The sequence below is a fragment of the Hypanus sabinus genome, chromosome 6 (assembly GCF_030144855.1).
Source record: "Hypanus sabinus isolate sHypSab1 chromosome 6, sHypSab1.hap1, whole genome shotgun sequence".
In the NCBI taxonomy this organism is placed as follows: domain Eukaryota; kingdom Metazoa; phylum Chordata; class Chondrichthyes; order Myliobatiformes; family Dasyatidae; genus Hypanus; species Hypanus sabinus.
Window position 1 is genome coordinate 150,276,639 of NC_082711.1, and position 23,335 is coordinate 150,299,973.

At 39.1% G+C, this 23,335-nt stretch overlaps 1 protein-coding gene across 9 annotated transcripts in view; it reads right to left on the reverse strand.

Moving 5' to 3' along the window:
- Positions 1 to 23,335, reverse strand: part of auts2a (activator of transcription and developmental regulator AUTS2 a) — a 1,137,604-nt gene that overhangs the window by 727,422 nt on the left and 386,847 nt on the right. The window contains exon 1 of one of the 9 annotated variants that reach the window (XM_059973185.1): positions 9,164 to 9,226. The exons of the other annotated variants lie outside the window; for them this stretch is intronic. Coding sequence (XP_059829168.1) covers positions 9,164 to 9,211 — 48 coding nt within the window. The 5' untranslated portion in view covers positions 9,212 to 9,226. Of the gene's footprint in view, positions 1 to 9,163; positions 9,227 to 23,335 lie in introns of those variants that run through there. 9 annotated transcript variants of the gene reach the window in all.

Below are 23,335 nucleotides of genomic sequence, written 5' to 3' on the forward strand. Positions count from 1 at the left end.
GACAGAATGTCTGCTCCTCAGCAGGAGGGGGCCTTCCTCAACTGCACAGCGTTCCATCCAGAGAACAGAGTAAAATACATTCAGCCTATTAGGAAGAAAAGCTTCGCTGTCATTGATGGACAGGGTGGACTTGTAGTCCATTATGGACTGAATGTTCCGCCTCATGTTTCAGAAACCAAAATACTTTGGTTTGAAATGTACTTTCAAACTAAAGTTGTGAAAATGGCAAATTTTTTTCACTTTACTGAGATAAGATTACACTCATTCCAATGACAAAACATTGACATAGTGCACTATTCCTCAATTTCTATTCTCTTATTTGAAGATACCTGGTTGCCAGATAATGAACCGGGATTAAATGACGAGGTTGGAGATCTGGTCTTCACTATCTGCCAAGCCTGAGCAGCGTTCTCCTGCTTCAAGTTATTCCAATTGATTGTCCTTTCACTTTCCATCTACCCTTCAGTGGAAACACTTTTCTTCAACACTTTTTTTGATAAAACCCCACAGCTGACCATGCAGGGATACAAGATTGTGCCATACAAATGGAGCTATCTGTTTAATCCATGATCATTTCCTTTATTGAGATATAATGCTGTTCTCAATGGAAATAAAGAGTGTGCAATATGTTTCTATTTTAAATATAGAAAGGGGAGTTGGCCTGAGGGAAACAGGGAGACAAGAACGCTGCTCACAAAAACACACATGCCTAATTCACTGAGGGATCATGTTTCTTTCGAACTTACCATTGTACAGCACAAAGGGCACTTTCTGCACTTCCTCTTCCTTTTAAAAAAATGTTGGTATCATTTAATTTATGCTGTATGTGAGCATTTAAGTTAATAACAATAATGGATGGATTATATTAGAGATGCCAATACATTGTATAAGAAATTTGAAGAATTTTGGACACATTTTTATTCCCCAAAATACAAGGAATCTGTGTTTCAGCACTCTCTGAATGCAATGCCTATGTATTTCAGTAAATGTTCTAACTGTTTTACTGTTTCCAAATAGTCAAGTAGCCCTTCTCCACATAATTGTGATTTTTTAAAATTTGGCTTCCACAGACAGAAGGCACACAGACGTAGACTCTATGAAGAGACATCCTGGCACCTATGTGTGAAGATCCCGGTAATCAATTTTAAGCAAAGCCTTAAGCAAAAGCAGTTATTAAAGAATCTGACCGAAAATTAAACCAATGGAGAATATTTTCCAACTGTTTATCTTATTCAGTAATCAATATTTCACTGGACTTTCTTTGGAAGTGAAACATAAGTTGAAATGCTCACCCTCTATTCCTTTTCGCAGTACGCTTCATCTACCCTGGCCCCATCATCCTACCTTTTTCCTGCCTCAACCTTATCTGTCTAACCACACATTCCTCTTACTCGTGCCCCTCCCCATTACTCCCATCTGCCTTCCTCACCTCATTTTATTCATGCTCTACCATTCTCCATCAGATTCCATCATCTTCAGCCATTTTCACTTCTCACTTTCCAGCTTCAGCCACTATTCCCACTCACCCTCATTTGCCTATCACCCCTCCTCACCCAAATCCACTTATCACGCACCAATTCTGGCTGCACCCTTCCCCTCCATCATTTTATACTGGCCATTTCCACTCCATGTTTAGTCCAGGTGAAGGATCTCACCTGAAACATCAGCTGTCCATTTTCTTCCTTCGACTTTTCCTCCAGTATCTTGTGTGTTGCTATTGATTCCAGTCTCTTGTACCTTTATCAAGATGAAAAGCTCAGCATGTTTGGAGACATGGTATTGAAAGCATCCATTCCTTTCTAGGAAACTTTGGCCAACCGGTTTCACCAGTGCTGATACCAATGAATGCACTTGTCCAATTGAAGTGCATATCCTGTAACTGCATATCCAAAACCTACAAAGCTGTGCTCATTACATTAATAGATTCAAGAGAAACCTGTGTATTCCACCTATCAGACAATATGCTCACTGAGTCCTGGCTTGCCTTTAGAAATTATCACTGAGTTACAATGGCACTGCAGAGCAGCTTCTTTAAGCTTATCTGCAGAAACCAGTTAATTTCTACCTTTAATGTCCCTTTTTTGCCTTTTCAAGGTGGATGGGGCTCTGTCGACGCCCTTGATCTGCAGCTGCACTGGAACGACTGTTCTTTATGGCAATGTGACCCATTTCTGGGGCTCAATGACCAGCTGATTTTCAATGTCCCAAAAGCATGGCCTGCAAGACGAGTATGCCTTCAGAGTTTCATGGCCTTGCAGCCCTGTGGACAAGCTGATTCTATGCCGATGCCGCTGACTGAAGCATCGTAGGAAAAAACAGAATATTTGGAACAGCAGATCAGCTGTCAGAGGTCTCTGTACTTGTGAACCATTTTCTCTCTCCCTTTCTCTCGTTGGTGGGGGTGAGTTTGCTATTGATTCTTGAGTCGGAGAACTTGGGAAAAAGCAACAAAGCAGACCTTAACATCATAATCAGCGAGTTGTTTTGTTCTTGTTTCCCCTCTCGCTGAGTTACACCTCTGCCCCTTTATTAGGGAGAGAGAGAAAGTGCCTGTGGCACGTTGAATTGTCTGGTGCCCAATTAGGTTTAGCTATACTGATAAATCATGGTTTCTCTTGGGGACTTTGCTATGTCTTGCTAGGTGGGTAGTAGGTGCTGATGCTTTTTGCTGAGATAAGCGAGGTGGGGTAGAGGGTTGATGCTTTGTTGCTGCTGGTGCGTGGCAGGGAGGAGAAAGGGGATTTGGGGTTCTAAAGTCTTTACTGTTACTTATTCTCTGGGGTACTCTTCTGTTTTTGTGGATGTCTGCGAGGAGCAAGAATTTCAGGTTGTATGTTGTAAACATAAGATAATTGGAAATAGGAGCAGAATTAGGCCATTTGGCCCATCAAACCTGCTTCACTATTCAATCATGGCTGATCCTTTGTTCCAGTCCTCAACCCCATTCTCCGGCCTTTTCTCCATAACCTTTGATGCAGTGTCCAGTCAAGAACCTATCAATCTCTGCTTTAAATACACTCAATGACCTGGCCTCCACAGCTGCCCTGTGGTAACAAATTCTACAAATTCACCACCCTCTGGCTAAAGAAATTTCTCCACATCTCTGTTTTAAATGAGGTTATGCCCTCTTGTCCTAGACTCCCCCAATTCATTCTCTGATATTAAATGGAACCACTTACTGAAAGTAACCTAGCAAAAAGTTAAAGTTAAATAATGGGAGCCATCAGTTCTTCTCTGACTACTCTGTCTCACTTGAATTAACATGATAAATATGACATAACATCTGTCTGATATTCTCAGATACGAATTCTATAAACATTTTTCTGCAATATTTGGTATGGGCAGCCTTGTCCTAACTTCTACAAAGTACAATGGCCATGTTGAATTAGTTTGTCCCTATAAGGATTAGGATTCCAACCATTTCAACTTGATAACTTTCTCTTTGTGACGTATTCACGATTAAACCATAACCCTTTTCAGACAGAACAAAATAAAAATTCTTAGGCATGCTTTCTGTGGAATCTCTCCAATAATAACTGTTTCCCTGTGTTACTCCAGTGACAACATATCTAAACAGCTTCACTTGCTTTACAACTCTTTTGAACTTCCGGACATTCTGGAAGCAACTGTATAAATTCTTCCATTCCAACGTTTTCAATTCTGAGAGGAAGGTTCTTGAATGCCTGTTCTCTTTGTGCTGCTTAATATCCTCCTCACTGAGTACAGAGCCTCAAGAATTATACTTTGCTATTTCTGCTGCATTTTCGGACTTAATCATGAGTACCTTTCCCTCTATAATATTTGCTCAATGATGATTCTCTTCCTTAGCATAGATACCACCATCATCAGATGTTAAAGAATGGGCAGCTTCAGACGCAAGCAAATAATGTAGCTATCGCCATCGGGAAAACACTTCAAAGCCCTGGCCAGAAGAAAAATGAATTGCCACATTTCATTTACCTTGTTCCTTAACTCGAGATGGTGGAGAGGAGCAGAAATAATCTCATTTGTGAAGATTTCCATGATTTAATGTTAGCTCATTATCTTTAATCATGCTGATAAGTTATTAAGTTGGGAAGTGAAGATAACACCATGATGTTATACTAAAGCAAGTCAGGGCGTACTTTGCAATTCTGGAATCCCAGAATACCATCTCAGAAGACTAGTAAGATTCGTGTAACAAGTCTGTAGTTTGATAAGATTTTCCTAGATCAATGACCCTGAATATTAAATTTCATTTATTTCATTTCATGTCCATGACCTGAACTATTTATAAAGTTGTATCTATTTACTTTTCTGTTCCCATTTTCCATGTCATAATTATTTGCTATTTTCTGAACTGAGAGCATTTCTCATGTCAAAACTCTTTTGCTGGGTACCCTTGGCCTTTAGAATGTCTCTTCCAATCCCTATCATGCACTGAATACGTGAATCTGCCAGCTACTTGACTTTTGGAAACCACACATATGAGCTTCATTTTGTTCTCACCCACAGTCATACCTATATACTATCTATGGTTGTTATGGACTGCTGGAACGTAATCAGGCTGACGGAAATTACATTGCTATTAGCATGTTCTAAAAAATATTGCAAGTCTTTCTCTGGTTCCAATATTCAATATGGTCATATTTTCTTTCAGTATTTACTGAAAAACATTTCAAATTGTAGCTTCATAACTGTCACCTTAGTTTATCTAAAGTATCTATTAACACCTTTTTCAACCAATGCAATGGAAGTAGATAGAAGCTGCAACAGCTACTGGTCTACTTCACTGCAAACCAAGTATATTTACAGAGCAAAGAGTGCACTTTGCTCCATCAAGGAAAGTTTTCAAAGTATATTTGAAAACTATTTCTACAAGGCAGAGCAAACAGAACTTATGATCAGAACTACAATAGCGGAAGGTAACGTATGACAATTAAGCCAATAAAATGTAGTTAGTGGAGGTCAGTAATATAGTATATTTAGGTTATTAAAATTAATCCTATTTGTACAGTCATGTAGTCTCCAGGTGTACTAACTACTCAGTCACATTCACTGAAGCCAGGAAGAGTAGGGACATAGTGTGGATAACCAGAGGCTTTTTGCCAGGGCTGAAATGGCTAGCATGAGAGGGCATATTTTTAAGGTGCTTGGGACTAGTGCAGAGGAGATTTCAGAGATAAGTTTTTTTTTTACTCAGAGAGTGGTGAGTGCCGGAAGCGGTGGTGGAGACGAAAACAATAGGGTCTTTTAAGAGACTCCTGGATGGATACATGGAGCTTAGAAAAATAGAGGGATATGGGTAAGCCTAGGTAGTTCTAAGGTAAGGACATGTTCAGCTCAGCTTTGTGGGCTGAAGGGCCTGTATTGTGCTGTAGGTTTTCTATGTTTCTATTACTTTACTGGAAGAGGCAATCGTGCAATCATTTGAATCAACAATGATTTCAGTGGGTGCAAGGCATGGTGGTAACATTGCTAGCTTGGTAATCCATGGCCTATTTAGGCAGAGATAAGGGTTTGAACACAGTTGAAGCATTTAAATTTAGTTAATGAAATATTTTAAAATTAAAAATCAAGTAACTGTGACTACAAAGCTATTATATTGTCATAAAAAGTATATCTGGTTCACTGATCTGTCATTCTTGCTGCTGTGACTCATATGTGACTCCAGTCTCTCAGCAATATGGTCCATTTCACACTGCCTAACAAAATACCCAGTTTGAGGATAATGAGGAGTGAGCAATTAATGCTGCCTTCGGCCGCAATTCCCCTTTGCAGCTGGTCAGGTGTTCCTATAGTAGCAAATCACCTGAAGTTTACAGGGAGGTTTTAAAATAACACTTCTTTTGAAATTTCCCATAAAATATGCAATCAAACTTCTAGATAACTGCATCGATGTCACCATTCCCAGGTCGTGTCTAATTGCTGGTTAATCTACTCAGTTAGTACGGAAGGACAGAGTGTACCATTTTCTTTGCCTCGTGAAGATGATACTCAAGGTATCAAGCATGAGTTATGTCAGTAACAGACACATCCCAGTTTGACAGCCAGGATGAGGCACAGAAGATTACTGTTTGTAAGTTAGCATTATAAATTTTGATACTCCGGCTTTTTTAATCAAGTGTGTTAAATCCTTTGCACTAATCAGACAAAAATGCATTCCTTTGAAAGAATAATTGAAGAACCCGTGAGAACGTAGTCTAGTCAAGTTACGTCACTTTTTATTGTCTTTGCGACCATAACTGCTGGTACAGTACACAGTAAAAATGAGAACCTTTTTCAGGACCATGGTGCTACATGAAACAATACAAAAAACTACACTGAACTATGTAAAAACAACACAGAAAAAACTACACTAGACTACAGACCTACCCACGACTGCATAAAGTGCACAAAAACAGTGCAGGCATTACAATAAATAATAAACAAGACAATAGGCACAGTGGAGGGCAGTAAGCTGGTGTCAGTCCAGGCTCTGGGTATTGGGGAGTCTGATGGCTTGGGGGAAGGAACTGTTACATAGTCTGATCGTGAGAACCCAAATGCTTCGGTGCCTTTTCCCAGATGGCAGGAGGGAGAAGAGTTTGTATGAGGGGTGCATGGGGTCCTTCATAATGCTGTTTGCCTTGCGGATGCAGCGTGTAGTGTAAATGTCTGTAATGGCGGGAAGAGAGACATAGAACAGTACAGCACAGGAACAGACCCTTTGGCCCACAATGTTGTGCTGAAACAGCGAGAAAGTAAATTTAAAAGAACCCCAAAAAGTAATCCCTCCTACCCACACAATGTCCATATCCCTCCATCTTTCTCATATTCTTTCCAAACCTCTTTAAAAAGCCTCTATTGTAAAGTATTAGGCATGAATGAAGATGCTCTATCTATCTATATATCTATTTCTCAAAGCCTAACAGCAAAGCCATGATGCCAGCTAAGTTTTCAGAACTAATGATTTTTAATTCAGCAAAAGAAAAGTAAGGAAATTGACTGAAGAGACAGCAATGATCCCTAAGGACATGGGAGAGGAGCATGGTTTGCAACATTCAGCGGGCAATTTTTATTCAGGGACTGAGGCAGTGAAGAATTTACCTCTGATCCATAAAACATCCATTTTATCAAACATTTATCAGATGATTCTGGATAAACAACTTAAAATAATGGTGCTGGAGATCCTTTGTTAGATTTTGTTCACACTGTTCATTAACACAATTGTACAGTACTGCATCTCTTTACATAGAGCTCCCCACTATAGAATCACAGTTCTACAGTAAAAAAAAATGCAGGCATAGAAAATCACCACAAAATTAATCACTTTGGTAACAAATACATTTCTGAACTCTTTTTCAGCTGATTGCAGCAGGCAAACTGCCTTCTAGGGAGCTGAAGGCTGAGCAATGTTTCCCAAACACTTTAGTGAAGGCATCAATCTGTGTTTCCTTTGAAACTGATAACCCTTCTGAGCTACTTCAGTTTCGAAGGTACATATTGTTTTGGAGATTATATATTTGTTTTGCCCTTGTACTAACTGGGATTAATATAAACTGGTATTAACAATAGGAATTTGTTTCACTCCCAAAGCCGTTTCTACTACCTGCCATTACGTCATGTTTTAGTGTGATATTAAAAGTGTTGAAGGGCACATCACTGAGCAGAAATGAAAAATAGAGTTTTGCAAACAGCAGGAGGACTAAAATCTCCATGGTTAACCAAAGGTTTTGAAAGAAGATCTCAAGGGGAAAAGGAGAATGATTTTGGAATTTGGGGTCTGGGCTATGAAAATAAGACCACCAGAGACAGGACAGAAAGGAGGGCAGGATATTTGGTGGCAAGTGGCTCAGAGGAATGAAGAGTTCAAGTAATTGCAACATTGCAAGAGACAGAGAAAGCCTTGAAATAAGAGTAAGAAATGGTAGTTGGATATTCAAACAACCAAATTCAACACTTAGCTTTAGAGTCAGATTTTTTTTTTACAAGTAAGGCAGAACTGTTCTCATCTCTGTTCCTATTAACCCATGAAATAATGTGTCTGTAAGATATGTTCTTAATGAACAGCATGCTTGAGGGAGAGATAGATAGATAGAGTTATTCATCATGTACCAAGTTTCAAGAAAGTGTTTATCATAAGATAGTTCTCAAAATACCTGAAAACCACTAGTCAATATTTAACATGAAATGCATCTTAAGATAAGGGGCAAATTATTTTAAATAGTTCATAAGTTAGTCCCAATTTACTCATGCAGGGAATTATTTGCATTTCAGAAAAGAAATAAACCAGCAAGATAAACGGCTGAAGAGGAGACGTAGTGCTGGCAGGAACAGATAATCCCACCAATATTTTTAAGCTTCCTATCACCTTGCATGACAACTTAAGGACATTACAGTGAGTTCACATCAGAACAAAACCCATTAGCACAGGTCTAGAAAATTGCTGCTTATGGGGGATGAGTGGTCAGATTAGAAAACAAAAGCACATTTAAAAGGACAAACAAAATGGTTGTTATTTATTTATAGGTTTCACACTATTAATTATCAAAATTTAATTAAATTTGTGAGAATTGCATAAAAATATCTTTTTTAAAATTACACATTAGTAAAGATTGTTCCTCCAGTTGAAGTAATAGGAATTGAATTATCTGTAATCTTTTTTCTTACTTGCCTATTTCTTGACTGCACCCAAGTGAAGCAAATAAAAAGACTAAATTAACTTTTCAGTCGAAGGGTCAGCACTGATAGTCATTATTTTATGTAACTTAAGATTTCTCCAAAATTCTGCAATGATTGGTCCACTTTTTGTTTCTGCTGAGCATACCCTGTCGTATTTTTTGTGCAAAACACCGACTGTATTGTGTGCCGAGAGCTCGCTTGAGCAACTCCACAGTTAACTCTCCCAGAAAGACGACCAGAGTCTGGGAAACAATTCAAAATTAAAAGAATGACAGAGTGCGGTTTAGAACAAAGTAACCAGCTTTTTTTAAATTTCCAGTTAACACCAGGCAGGTGTCTGTCAGCACAAGTTATCAATGACACAGCAACCATTTTATTCAAAGAATCAAGAAGAGAAAGCCATCAGGCTGCTCAGTCAATGGCTTTTTCCTTCTCTCTGCGGACGTGCAGGGACGGTTAAGGGCTGGTCTGCAGGGAAGAACCTCGGGGATGTAGTGAACAGCAAAACATATTGACTTACCTTCTCTGCGTACTTGAACTTGACATAGAACCAGCTCGATTTAATCATCGTATCAACTCCTGATCCTCACAGGCAAAAAGGATTTTTTTTTACAAAGAAGAAACTGTGTTCACTTATAAAAAGCTTGGACTGTCAGCAGGATTCCAGTTTGGTAGATGTTTTCCAAAGGGCATGCAATGAAGGTTTTCTTTTTTCCTGTCTTATTCTGCCCTGAAAGCACTCAGAGCCTGCTACCGAGCCCTGCTTCCTCAAAGCCTCGCTCTGCGTGGCTCTGACAGATTGGCTGCATGACAAGAGAATTTCTCAAATGGACTTCAGCTGCATTCATCACAAATGGCACATGTCAGTAAGCCAAGAGGCTTCAGACCTGGCCTGGTCCCAAGAGGCCAATCCCTCTGCAGAATGGATAATGAAATCCAATGCTTCCCCTCCAGACACGGATTAACACCTGGCTAAACATCATTCTGACAGGAAACTGCAGCCCATCCGAGTTCATATGTGGGATTGCGCCCCAGTGCTGCATCAAAATACACTCCACGGATTCTGAAAATAATTACCAGGAGCTTGACTGAGCAAGCTCTTTTACATCTATTTTCCACAAGAACTGTATTTGCTTTCCAACTTGCTCAGCAAGCAGTCACAACGGACAACATGATAAAACTGTTAAAGTTGTTTGCTTTACCCAGTTTATATCAGACTGCTGAGCAGTACAATCTGGTTATCATCCACTCGTAATATTTAGTAATAGTTGTATAGAACAATATCACAGATGTATGAAAACATGAACGCCAGATTAACCCCCTCGATCCCAAGACTGGTTATTACATTTTAAAGCAAGCGATTCATTTGCATTTAGTATTAGTGAAGTAAGGGGTTTTAAGCAATTTATTTTTCTATTCTTTGCATAGCAGAGAAGAGCATCTGATTGCCTTCAAATTAAAGGTGAGTTTATTTTACTTTAGCACTGCCCCTCCCTCAGTTTTACCTTTCTGCACTGTGGCATGCATTTGGCACCACCCCCTCACTGTACATTGCTCCTTTCAGTGCTGCCCCACCCCCCCCCCCCCCCACATTGCTGTGTTTTGTAATATGACCACTAGACAAGGTAAAGAAAGCAGATTTCTACCGCTAAAGGACAATTACATGACTTGTCACATCTATTTGTTCCAAGCTTTATAAACAAGTTACTCTCAGTTACTTGGAGAGGGTGTATTGGCATGAGGTGGGTACTTGTCCTTTCATAGTCTTCAAAATGCAGTACACCCTACTTAAATGGCAGCTAATTAATGACTCCCACAATTTGCACACGAGTCTGTTTCTGTCATGTTCCACATAATAAGTTTTGAATATTCCTATCGTTTTGCTTTCAGCTTCAAAGAAAGATTTTTTATAAAGCTTCAGGGGAATTCTAAAAGGATGTTTGTGTGCACTCACCCAGTAGGACGATCTCTTGATTCTTCAAGCATTGTAATGCTTGTTTAAAATCATTCCAGAAAGCAGTGTGAAATGCTGATCATCACCTACATTTGCTGTTCATAACTGGAAATACAAGTGTCCCACAGTTACCAAACATTTCCTACAGCAAGTTTTGTGGCAACAGTTTATGAAGCAGATCACTTGAAGTTGAACTGACATCTTTAAGTAATTATCTGATACTCTATATGATATGTTATTTGAATTTCTTGGTTCTTTGTAAGTTGAAAATACACTATTCTAAAGATGAATGCTTTATACCATATATGTTTTTCAATGGCTAAAATGGAGCTTTAATCCTTTCCACAGACAACATCTAATGGGTAAATACAAATTTTGTTTCAATTGTGCGACAGCTTAATTTTAAAATTCTCACCCATGTTTTAAAATTCCTCTAGAGGCCCATTCTTCACTTTGTTCTGCTTCTATAACCTCCTCCAGCCTGGCAATTCTGACATCTCTGCATTTCTCCAACTCTGGCACCTTGCACACCCCTGATATTCTTCATGCGACCACTGAAGGCACACATTCAGCTGCCAAGGACTTCAGGTTCTTCTGATATACCCTGCATCTCCATCTCTCACAAACTATCTGTAGATGCTGGAAATCCAAGCAACACACACAAAATGCCGGAGGAACTCAGCTGGCCAGTGGAAAAGTGTAAGCAGCCGACGTTTCAGGACGAGACCCTTCACGATGAAGGATTCTAATGAAGGCTCTCAGCCCAAAATGTTGATTGCTTACTCTTTTCCATAAATGCTGCCTGGCTTACTGAGTTCCTCTAGCATATTGTCTGCGTTAACCTCTATCTCTCTCCTACTTATGATTCTCTTCTTAAATCTCTTGCAACTTTGAACAAGTCTTCAGGGACCTGTTTTAATATCTCTCAATGCAACTTGATATCAGATTTTGTTTTATGTTTTCCCCCATGAAGCCACTTACAAAGTTTTACAGGTTTCTGGCCCAAGTCTCAGGCCCTTATCCAATCTCCAACTACTGGTCCTCTCAACCCACACAGTACGTTCTCCAGACCTGAACTGTCTTGGATGCCATTTTCTCTTTCACACAACCCATCTGTGAGCAAAGGATGCTGACTTGGTGTTCCCTGTAGTCATAAGAACATAATTGTGGTGGAAACTATTTCCAGGACTCCAAACATCTGAGGCAAGGATCTACAGCTTTAAATCTATAATTAAAGGGTCTAATATTGGTCTGTTTATGATTTGCAAAAAAAGAGTCCAATGATATGGAAACATATGCTATACTTCGTGTTACTACAGCAGACCCTTGAAGTTTGCTGGTATTCAGCTTGAACAATACAGGTTATTATTTGAATCTCTTATATTAATATTGCTGACTGCATTTTCTCAATCACAGCATATATGTGCTAAGTTTCCCTAAATAATTAGATCAAGCTGCCTCATTCTGTACCAAAAAATTTTTGGAAAGGCCTATGTTCACTAGAGTAAATTGTTGTGGTTACTTGGCTGGCTGTGATGAAATCCTCAGCATCCTGAATAACAATAATACCTGTGTTTTATTATATGGAGGCAAATACAATTGAGATGTTTAAGAAGATCTAATGTGCAGAAAATGGAGGAATGTGGATGCTGCTTAGGTAGAAGGACTTAGTTTAGATAGAATTAAATTACACATTTAATTCATTCAGTAAAACATTGTTGGCTGAAGGGCTTGCTCCTGTGCTGTACTATTCAGTGCTTTATATGTGCAACTTGTCTTTAGCAATAGAAACCCCATGATATAGAGTTTAAGCACTTAATCAGGGGTGGTGAGTCTATGGCGTGTATAACATTTGTCAGCACGTAGCAATGCAGTGCCGCCCCTTGATTCTTTAAACACCACCCTTCATAAAAAGATAATGATTATCTTTACTGCCAAATGAAGCGGGAAATGATTTTTACAACCCAAGAGCAGTGAGATACTTTCACAGCAAATGTGACATTGGATGATACAGTTTGAAATCCTTGCAGACCTGGCGTACACAGTGAGCCAGTTGGCACTGACTTCTCTCTGCTTGTATTTTTTCTTCCGTCACTTGTGAGTGAACACTGTATATTCAGTGATAATAAAGTAAACACTGTACGTAATTTAGCTACTCATTGCCTTTTTAAAAGATTAATATTAATAATTTTGAAACATTTTCTAAAATGCTTCATTAATTTTCATCTGTCTCTTTTATACTTTTATTAATAGTAAAACAATGAACACACATAAATAAGCAACAGGGCTCATCCTTTTTCCTTAAAGCATTCTATAATTATTTTACTAATCTATTAATCAATAATAATCTCTGTGCAAAACTACCATACCACGCAAAATATATTTTTTTTGGAAGATTATCCTTAATTTGGGCAGTTGCTCTCAAAAAGGCTAGCCACCCCTGCTTAGATCATTACAACTTCATGGATATTTCACAAAATAAAATGCTACGGACATGTCTGCTTTTATCCCTATGGCAATAGGCAATATAACTAATAATATGAAAACTATCTAGAGCTACACTAACCTGGTGCACTGGAAGCAGGGATGGACATAATGCCTAGGAATTGATAAACTGGACAAAAGAATGCAGGATTGATTTTCCAGGATAGCACATGGATTTGTAAGTTAAAATTAGAGAAACTATACAGATTCAAGCTGTTACTTGGAATTAAAAAAAACTTTTTGAGCAATTAAATCAAAGTTTGCAAGGTATTAACAAATATCAATAGAAAAGATCAGCAGAAGCTGCTAAAATTGGCTGGGGACGAGAGCAGTGAATCCAACGTTAGATCTTTCTGAACTGAGATTTAGGAAAGACATATAGACTGCCAAAAGCTAATAAGTCTCATGTAGATGGAAATTGATAGTAGATCAACAACTGATATTATATCAAGGATTGATAGATGTTTGGTAGCTGAAAGTTTTGAGGGGACAGAGTTAACAAATGCTAAAATGGAGATCAGTAATAAGGTGGGATCTGAATGATGAATGATGGAACAGGCTTGAGAACTTAGCATCTTGCTTCTGCTTGTTTGATCCTATGCTCATGATGATGAATTTAAATAGTACAGCCTTTCTTGCAGATTGCAAGAGAAAAGGTGTGAAATTTCAAGGGCACAGTGAGAAAGTGACAGAGGAAATCAAGGGTGAGAGGGTGGGGAATGTCAGAAAAAATTGTAAACCAAAAAAGATCTAGGAGAAACAGCAAATAAAGCAAAAGGCAAATTTTCGCAAGCAAGACAGAGGAAGAGTCGCATTTACCTTGTCAATGGTATAGCAGAGAAATGACTCAGAAATAAGCAGGTGCATTGAACATATCAGACAAATTTGACACACGCCTAGTGGAAAGTGTCACCCTTACCTGAAGAGCACTCTATAAGCAAGATTAAACATAAGAGAAATGAATAGATAGAAAGAATGCAAAGTCAAATGCAGCAGCATGATTATGAGTTCTAGGCACATGGCACTCCTAACAATATCATGAATTCTGCCTGTGATAACAAATTATGTGGATGAATGAATAGAGTAAGGGAGATTGATGAGATGCTAAGACATCCAAGCAATTAAGCAAATGGGCTGAAGTGGTAAATGGGTTTTAGTATGTTCATATAATATGGAGTAATAGATGTTCAAAAAAGAATCATAGACCATGTAAAAATGAATAGACATCCGTCAACCGAAGTAACAAAGGGAAAGGATTACAGACTTCATTCAATCCATCCAGGCAGTATGAAGATATTAGCAACAAGGCTGAGAATACAGTGGGAGGCACCTCAAGGATACTGTATTCTAAGGGGAACCTACTGTACTGCTGAATAAGAGCTTTGCTGAGACCGCTTTGTTTCAATACAAAGAGCTAGTGATACATTAAACTCTCTAAATTCAAAATTTGTCAAGCACAATTTTTCCACATTCTTATCCCTGACGTTCCCACTACAGACATTAACATTTTATTGAGCCGATCTCCGACACCTTGCCTAAAGTGGACAAATTTCATACTGTAGCTGTTGGCTGAGGACATTATGATAGAGCCAAATTTAGCCCTTTCCCAATAGCTCCATAGGTGTGGCTCCAACAATTAGCTCAACACCCTGGTCTTTCTACCCAGAACAACTCAGAATGAACAGGTTAGCCTGTTAACCATAGCAGAAAAGTCATTCTCCTCTCAGACAAACTATTTAGTATACTCACTATTCTGAAAAAAACGGGATATGGTTGGGTTTTAGAAATTTTGATATACTCTTTGGAAGCAGCTGCTAATCTAATAAAGTGTGATGGTGTGATGTGAGAATCAAGTACAGCTAAATTTCGTGGCTTGTGCATTCCACTGTCAGGCTTATAAAGTTCAATCTTTTTTATAGTTCTAATCGTGTTGGACACACATGTGTAGTCAAAAAGCAATATAAAACTGCTGCAGTACAAAGAAGCAAAATGCTATCAGTGGTTTTTTTTGACAAATGTTGTCAGGTATTCTCAGGTGTCCCAACAAAGTTGCAAGCATTTCACCTTCAGCTGAATTGTATAGATCAGAACTCACACTGAATATTTCTTTGTAATATTTTACTGGATGTGGATGGTACTGATAATGCCTACATTTTCCGCCTAAACTAAGGAACTAGGTAGGAGTCAACAACGGATCAGTCAGACCCGATACAGATGACAGACTTACTTCATTAAAGTCAAATAGATAAGTTTGTTTCAATAAATAATCCAGTAGTTTCAGGATTACCATTAGGAACTCACTTCTATTTACAAAGGTATCTAGGTTTTACTTAGCTGCATTAAGTACATTTAAAACAGAGGTTGATGGGTTCTTGACCTTTTAAGAACCTCAAAGATTATGGGGAGAGGGAAGGAGAATGGGTTCATAGAACATAGAAAGCTACAGCATGTTACAGGCCCTTCAGCCCACAATGTTGTGCTGATCATGATACCTGCTCTAGAAATTGCCTAGAGTTCAAGTGTGATAATAAATCAGCCATGATGGAATGATAGAGCAGACTCAATGGGCTGAATGGCCTAATTCTGCTCCTATGTCTTATGGTATTAAGTTATATTTCACAATTGCCATAGTGAGCTTCAAACTCCTGCATCTGGATTAAGAGTCTAGGACTCTGACAACTAACATAGTAACTTAACATTTTTATCCCACTATAAACCCAACATAACTGATGATACCATTTCTAACATTTAACTCTATGTTCATTTCTTTTAATTTTTGTTCAGTGATCTGCTGCTGAACGTTCATTCTTTAATTTTCAAAATTATTAATGGTCGCTGCACTACGGCAATGACAATACCAAAAGCAATGACAATACAAAAAGCATTGTGCAGATGCTGGAAACCTGGAGCAACACACAGAGGGCATCTATGAGGGAAATGGAGAGTTCCCATTTCAGATAGAGTCATTTCATCAGGAGAAGTGAAGCAAAAGCATTTAATTGAAAGCAAAGTCCCGTGGGATGTTTTGAGTTTGTAAGATCTTCATATGTTGTTTTCATTTTTCAGGCTTTGGTGAGAGCTGAAGATTTGTTTAAAGCTAGATTATCCCAGATTGGTGAATGCAGCTAATTCAACGAACACTCATGCACACTTGGCGGTGAACTGGAATGGATGAGCTGCAAGATTAGGAAAGTTCTCCACAGGTCAGCAACACAAAATTGTCTTGTTGCCTTTTACATGAAATCCCTCTAAGGCCACCCAACATCCTACAAAAGAAAGCTGCTTCAGGTGAAATCCCACTCCAGCTGAGTTATCTTCAAAGGAAGATCTATTTGTGGCATCCATATAACCTATGCCAGACTTCCCAATACCAATCTTGGTGTAAAACCCACTTACTGAAATGAGGAGTTGATGAGAGTTTACAGAGCATGAACAATAAAAGTTCCCCCCTGGAATGATCATGATCACTATTTCCCCAAAGTGCTCTTCAATAGTGACACTACTGACTCCTGTACTTTATGTTACAATCTATTCCTAACACTAGGTAAACACAGTGCTGCCTCTGCAGTTTCAGTTTCTTCCACCTGAAACTTACCACTGAAATTGCCCACATTGCATCTGCTAGGATCATTGGCTCACAATTAACATTTATTTATCAACCATTTTTGCCATTTTCAAGCTGCTGAAGCTAGTTTTGCTGTATTAATTACAAGAGTCACAAGAGGATTGCAAAGTCAACAAGTCCCTCTCTGCTCGTTGTAATTGCCCTACCTAGTCCATCACTTAATCACTGAACATATCCTCCCTCTACCAGAAGACTTGCCTGATGACACATCAGGGAATCTCTCAAAGGCAATTTTAGAAAGGCTTAAATATGGCACAGACAAGCCACACTGCAGCATCTGAAAAATGTCAGCTTTACCAATGTGAGCGAAATATTGATTGTGTAAAATATCCAGAGATTCTATTTTTCCAGTAATTGACTGTGGATCAATATTCATTGAACTTGCAGTAAAAATGTCGTAAATGTTAATCATTCAGTGCAGTGTCTTTCAGTAGATGTCAGTTGGTGTGGTATCAGCCAATAAACCATCTGCTGGAGAAGCAACAATATAATTTAACCTCAGAGGAAAACATTGCATTAGATCCCCATTAAGTAGGTCAAGAAGAACAAGTTGCATGGGATCCATGGTGAGTTGGTCAGTTGGATACAAATTTGCCTTGGTCATAGAAGAGAAAGGTTTGGGGTGGATGGGTACTATGTGACTAGAGTTCTGTGACAAGTGATGTTTCATAAGGATCAGTGCTGAGACCCCACTGATCTACATCTGACTGTATCTTTTGACAACCTTCCTCACTTTACATAACTCTACCAAATTTTATGCTGGAGGTAGGATGTCAAAAGCTGTACCCCTTCAATTGGACCGGAAGTCAGAGGACAGATAGCCAGTAAAACAAAATGAAGGGAAGGGAAGGGGTGGAGAAAGTGCTTATCAGCAATAGGTGGATCCAGGTGACAAGGGGTGATAAATAGATTGTGACTAGAAGAAAGGAAATAGCGACATAAGCAGGAAGGTAATGGGTTGAGGTGACTAAGGGCTGCAGGTCTCCCAACCCCTTTCATTCTTCAATTTGGCCCTTCCTCATCTGATTATTAGCTAGATTAGATTTTTCTTACTTTCCATGAACACAACATACCTGGGTAATCTTTTGCATTGTTAGGTGCTATTATAATTGTACTGGATTAACTTGGTTGGAAGCACAGCCAGTTCTGGAGTTCAGATATTCAGAAACAGAATGCTCTCTAGTCCTATAGCCTTTGCTCAAAATAGCATTTGCATCACATCAGATGAAAACTGGAATCTGTAAAGACCTCACAAAGGATGTCTAGGAGTGAGTTGTCATCTTTGGCATTCACCTGCTGGACTAGGGCGCTGTCAAGAATGAAAATGGTTGTGCCACCTTCTCCTCCAAGAAGCTGCTTAAATCTTCGCCACAATTCAGAACTTGATACGGGTGACTTAACTTGCTGCAAACTACCTTGCTCTCTGCAATCTCGCCATTTCAGCAATACACACAAAATACTGGAGGAATGTGCAGATCAGAGAGCAACTATGGATGGGGAAATGAACAGCAGAAATGAATAGAGTGACGAAGAGTCTTGGCCCAAAATGTCAACTGCCCATTTCCCTCTATAGGTGATGCTTGACCTGCCAAGTTCCTCCAACATTTTCTGTGTGTTGCAATATCTGAAGAATCTCTTATGCCTCACATTTTCAGATTGATGTGAACTTGCCCTCAAGGCTTTCTATTTAAAAGCCCCATTATCAATTAATGGTATTTGTTCTGTATCACAGACGAGGGGCAGAGTTGCTGAGTGGTTTCAACTTTGGATCTCTGAAAATACAGTCGGTCATTTTGTCCTTGGGGTTCAGCACATGGGATTGGTCACCCAGAAGTCTTACTGACAAGACTTTTACTTCTGACGACTTCACTGGAAGTTCGTATCAGGAAAGGTTATATGGCTAGCCAAACTTGTATCAGCCAAGTTCACAGCTACTTTAGATAACTCTACCTTGTCCTACCACTACAAAACAAACTTTGTCTCTAAATTATCTCAATTCTGGTATTAGGGCACCAACTCAAAACATTGATTCTGTTCCCCTCTCCATGGATGCTGAATGATTTTCAGGGTATTTCCAGCCTTTTGTATCCAAGCTTTATTTATTTTAATACAACATCTTATCTTAGCAGATGGCCAAAAAGTTGTGACATAAAACATTTTTTCTGTCGCCTCCCCATGAGAAACTTCATATTGATTAAAAAAAAACTCTTAGATCATTTTCAGTGTAGCTGGTATGAATTCAACATTTCAATTGGATTGTCATTATGATGAAAATGCACATTTTGTATTTACTGACTATGCTCCAGGGAAGCTGACTTTTTAATCATTGTGGCTAAAGAAACAGCCAGAACTTATGCAGCACCCAGATGTTCTCCTGCAGTCTGCTTGGGGGCACAGTATGTTCACAATTTTTCCATTAAACCCATAAGAAGAAACAAATCTCAATACTGAATGAACCTTTTACTTCCTCCTCATTCCTTTAGTGACTGCTTTAATCTCACAAGCTTCTTGGCCTCCACCCAGAGATATCATAGAGAGCATTTATGAAAGAGGTGGACCACAGTTTCCACACATTCTTACAGCTTATTGTGATCAGACAATAGCTTCAGTCTTTAGGGTCCAAAATTGCCACGGCTAAAAGAAACATTTTACTCCAACTCCAGAAATCTCACTCTGCTTTTACTGCTCTGGGAGGAATGGAAAATATTTCAAAGTGTTGATAAGCTGTACATACACTTGATACATTCACAATCTGGGAAAACAGAGAACAGTAGAGCAATTTCATCACACAAAGCAGAAAAAAAATGACCAAGTGCATTAACGTGGAACATCTCCTTCATCCCTTGATGAGTATTTTTTCAGAGAGATTTACGCTGGATTTAGTTTAAGGCTAAGTTGTTTATTTGAAACAATACCCATAACTGTACTGGACATACTTTACGTGAAAAGCAAGCGGCTGATTGAACACAACCAGTCAATCAGCATCTGGTGAGGGAAATGAATTACTGACATTTCAGGTTGACACCTTACATCAAGATGGATGATAACAGGAATAAATTGGAGAGGGGGAGGGATGAAATTGGGCTGGGAGATGATAGGTAGATTGAGGAGGAGTGCAGAATGATGAGCAGATAGATGAGAGGGAGGGGTGGACTTTGGAGACAGGAACAAGTGGGTTATATTGAACCAGGAAAAGGTGGGGGGGGGGAGTTAAGAAAATGGGATCAGGCTGAGCCAGGCAAGAGTATATGAGGATGAAGGGAGACCAGACAAAGCAGCTCTCTAGCTGTTTGTTTTCTGCTCCATATTACAGCATCTGCTATCTCCTGTGTCCACCTATACTTTAAAAATGTTTCCTGGCTTTTAGGGCAGAAAAATTGAACAACCTAGTCAACCTCTGGGCTAGGACAGGGTATGCCAATGGAAGGTGGTGGGTGGGGATTAACCCTAGCAAAGGGATATTCGCAGTGGAAGAACCTCAGATTGGATTTATGATGTCTGCGTACAATCATTGTTACATGAACCCATGAACACCATCTTGTTATTCCTCTTTCGCAGTGTTTGTTTTTTGTAACTTATAGTAACTTTATGTCTTTGGGTTGTGCTGCTGCCATGAAACAACAAATTTCATGATGTAAGTCAGTGATAGAACACATACAGTATGGCAATAGTACAGGCCCTTCTGCCCACAATATTTTACTGACCCTTTAACCTATTCCAAGATCAATATAACCCTTCTCCACCACATAGCCCTCCATTTTTCTTTCATTCATGTACTCCAAGAGTCTCTGAAATGTTCTGAATGTATCTGCCTCTACCACCACTCCTGGCGGCGTGTTCACAGACCCACCAAACTCTGCGTGGATACCGACCACTGACATACACCTAACTTTCCTTCCAACACCTTCAAGTTATGACCCTTGTAATACCCATTTCTGCCCTGAGAAAAGGCTCCCCAGCTGTTCCCTCAATCTCTGTCTCTTATCATTAATAACAACCCTGGTTCTGATTCCGTCTGGAAAGCAGCAGTCTTTAGAAATGGGTCCTTGACTCAGAAGCTTGATTTGGATGACTGTACATCTTTGCAGCACCACACTGTAGAGGGCCAAGGATTCTCAGTCTGGATATCCATAGATTTTTGGGAGGAGTTGAGAATCAGCCGTGCGGATGGAATTTCCCGCTCTTACTGATGAGCCCATGGAATCGCCTGAAGTTTTAAGCTTCACCTATCTAAAGCACAGAATGCTCCCCAGGCAGCTTAGGTTCCTGTGATCGACATTCATAAAGGCTTCAAATCTGATATAAATAACGGGTTGTAGTGTGGTGGAAAATTGCATATACCAGGAGCACCTGATCAGTGCACATTCTCAGCTGAACTCCCCACATTCAGGCTAGTGATCGGACAATGTAGAGGGATGACCTTTATATTTTTGGACTTCCAGACAAACAGAGAAAAGGAATCACAAGCAAAATCAATCACTCTCCGAACTACAGCTAAAACATTTGGCAATGCTCAGAAAGATGTTTCTTAGGTTCCTGCATTTTCCCACATTCACTGAGCATGACTGCAGAGGCAGAGACAGCAAGATAGAAAAAGGGTAGGAACACAAGGTCCTGGCTTCATCTAGTTAAGATGGTTTAGCAAAACCAAGATGTAGAGTAAAACAATAGAACCTTTCTTTATAGCCATTTGATGTCTTTGGCAAAATTTTGCATTCAACCAAATACTAATCAAAGTGATAAAATTTGCAAACAAAATCCTTAAAAGCATGAAGAATCATAAAGGGGTCCAGCTAATAAGGATATTTAACAGAGGTCTTTTATAAAAATCCTACTGCTTAAGCAACAAATGTGTATGAGCTTTGCACGCACTGTTTCTGCTGACCGCGCAGGCCTTTTGTATGGTTCAGCTGACCTATCTTTAAAGCAGAATGGATTGAATAAAGCTCAAGAAAGATAAACTCAGTGTAATTACTAACAGATGAAGACAAACAATGTAAAGGCAGGAAATTAGGAAGCTTGCCCTATTACAAATGCAAAACATATTCTTTGCGTGTCCTGGAGGACTAAACATTTATCAATTGAATTTGGGAAGAAAATCATTCCCAGAAGTGGAATTCTATAAGACAAGAACAGATAACCGTTGCAGTCATGGTCAGCCAAGCTTATTACAGTGTCGAGAATATGCAAGCAAAAATTATACCCCTTTTGGATTCTCTCCCCGGTCTTAAAAAAGCAAAATTAACAATGAAAACCAGAAATGTTAATTTTTTTTCCTGTGAGATTTCAGTGGCAAAGGTTATAGGTGATTCGGACATTAAACCATGAGATCATAAGGCACAAGGGGAAGCTAATCAGCTAATTCTAACTACTCAATTAGACTCACTCTCTATGCAAAGTTCTTTTTTAATCTATCAGTTCACCAAAGTTTTGCCTCCTGTAGAATTTTGCTGATTACTTTAAGTATGTGACTTCAAGTTGCTGACACCTTTGCTAAAAAAAAAAGAGCTTTTCTCTATGACAAGACATATAATTTTGAACTCATCCATTAAGTGCCCCATTAACCTCCTGGTCTAAGGAGGGGTACTCTCTTTACTACATTTATAAATAGCGCTGCCACTAGAAAGCACCATTCCTCATCATGCACCCTTAGGTCCCAAACTACTAGGTTTGGGAACCAGCATGAATCGCTTCACTCACCTGACACAGAACTGACTCCACAACCTCTAGACTCACTTTCAAAGACTCACGTTTGCTGTATTATTTATTCACTTTTTCAAATGTATTATCTACACATTGGATGCTTGTCAGCCTTTGTTGTGTATAGATTTTTTTCATAAATCCAGTTTTTTTTATTTTTCCTGTAAATACTTGCAATAAAAGGAATCTCAAGGTAGTATGTGGTGACATACAAATACTTCAAAAGTAAATTTAAACTTTGAACTCTCCAGGAGCTGACTAATTTGCATGTTATTTGTACTCTGCAAATGTTGTACAAGCTCTCTTGGTTGCATTTTTGTAGCGTGATTAATCAAGGGACTCTGGTACAGAATAATTAGCAAGTTGTAGAAATACAAAGTAATAGTTTGGCTGTGCAATGTACAGTAGAATGGTATCAAATTACTTGACTGGTTGTCAGAGTGCAAGTAACTCAGAGAGGAGAATCAAATCCTAGTGTGGCACATGAGGGATTAAAATTAATGTAACTATATATATTCATAAAATAAAAAAGCACAAGTAACAGGGGCCTGAAATTATTTTTATTTTTATATTTATTCAGAAATACGGCATAGATTAGGACCTTCCAGGCCTTGAAACCCAGCAGCCCCCAACAAACCCAAATTAACCCTAATCTAATCATGGGACAATTTAAATAATCAATTAACCTACCCAGTATATCTTTGGAATGTGGTAGGAAACTGGAGCAACTGGAGGAAAAGCCACATATTACACGAGGAAAACACAAGACCATAAGTTACAGGAGCAGGAATAGGCCATTCGGTCCATTGAGTCTGCTCTGCCATTCAAGCATGGGCTGATCCAATTCTTCCAGTCATCCCCACTCCACTGCCTTCTCCCCATACCCTTTGATGCCCTGGCTAATCAAGAACCTATTTATCTCTGCCTTA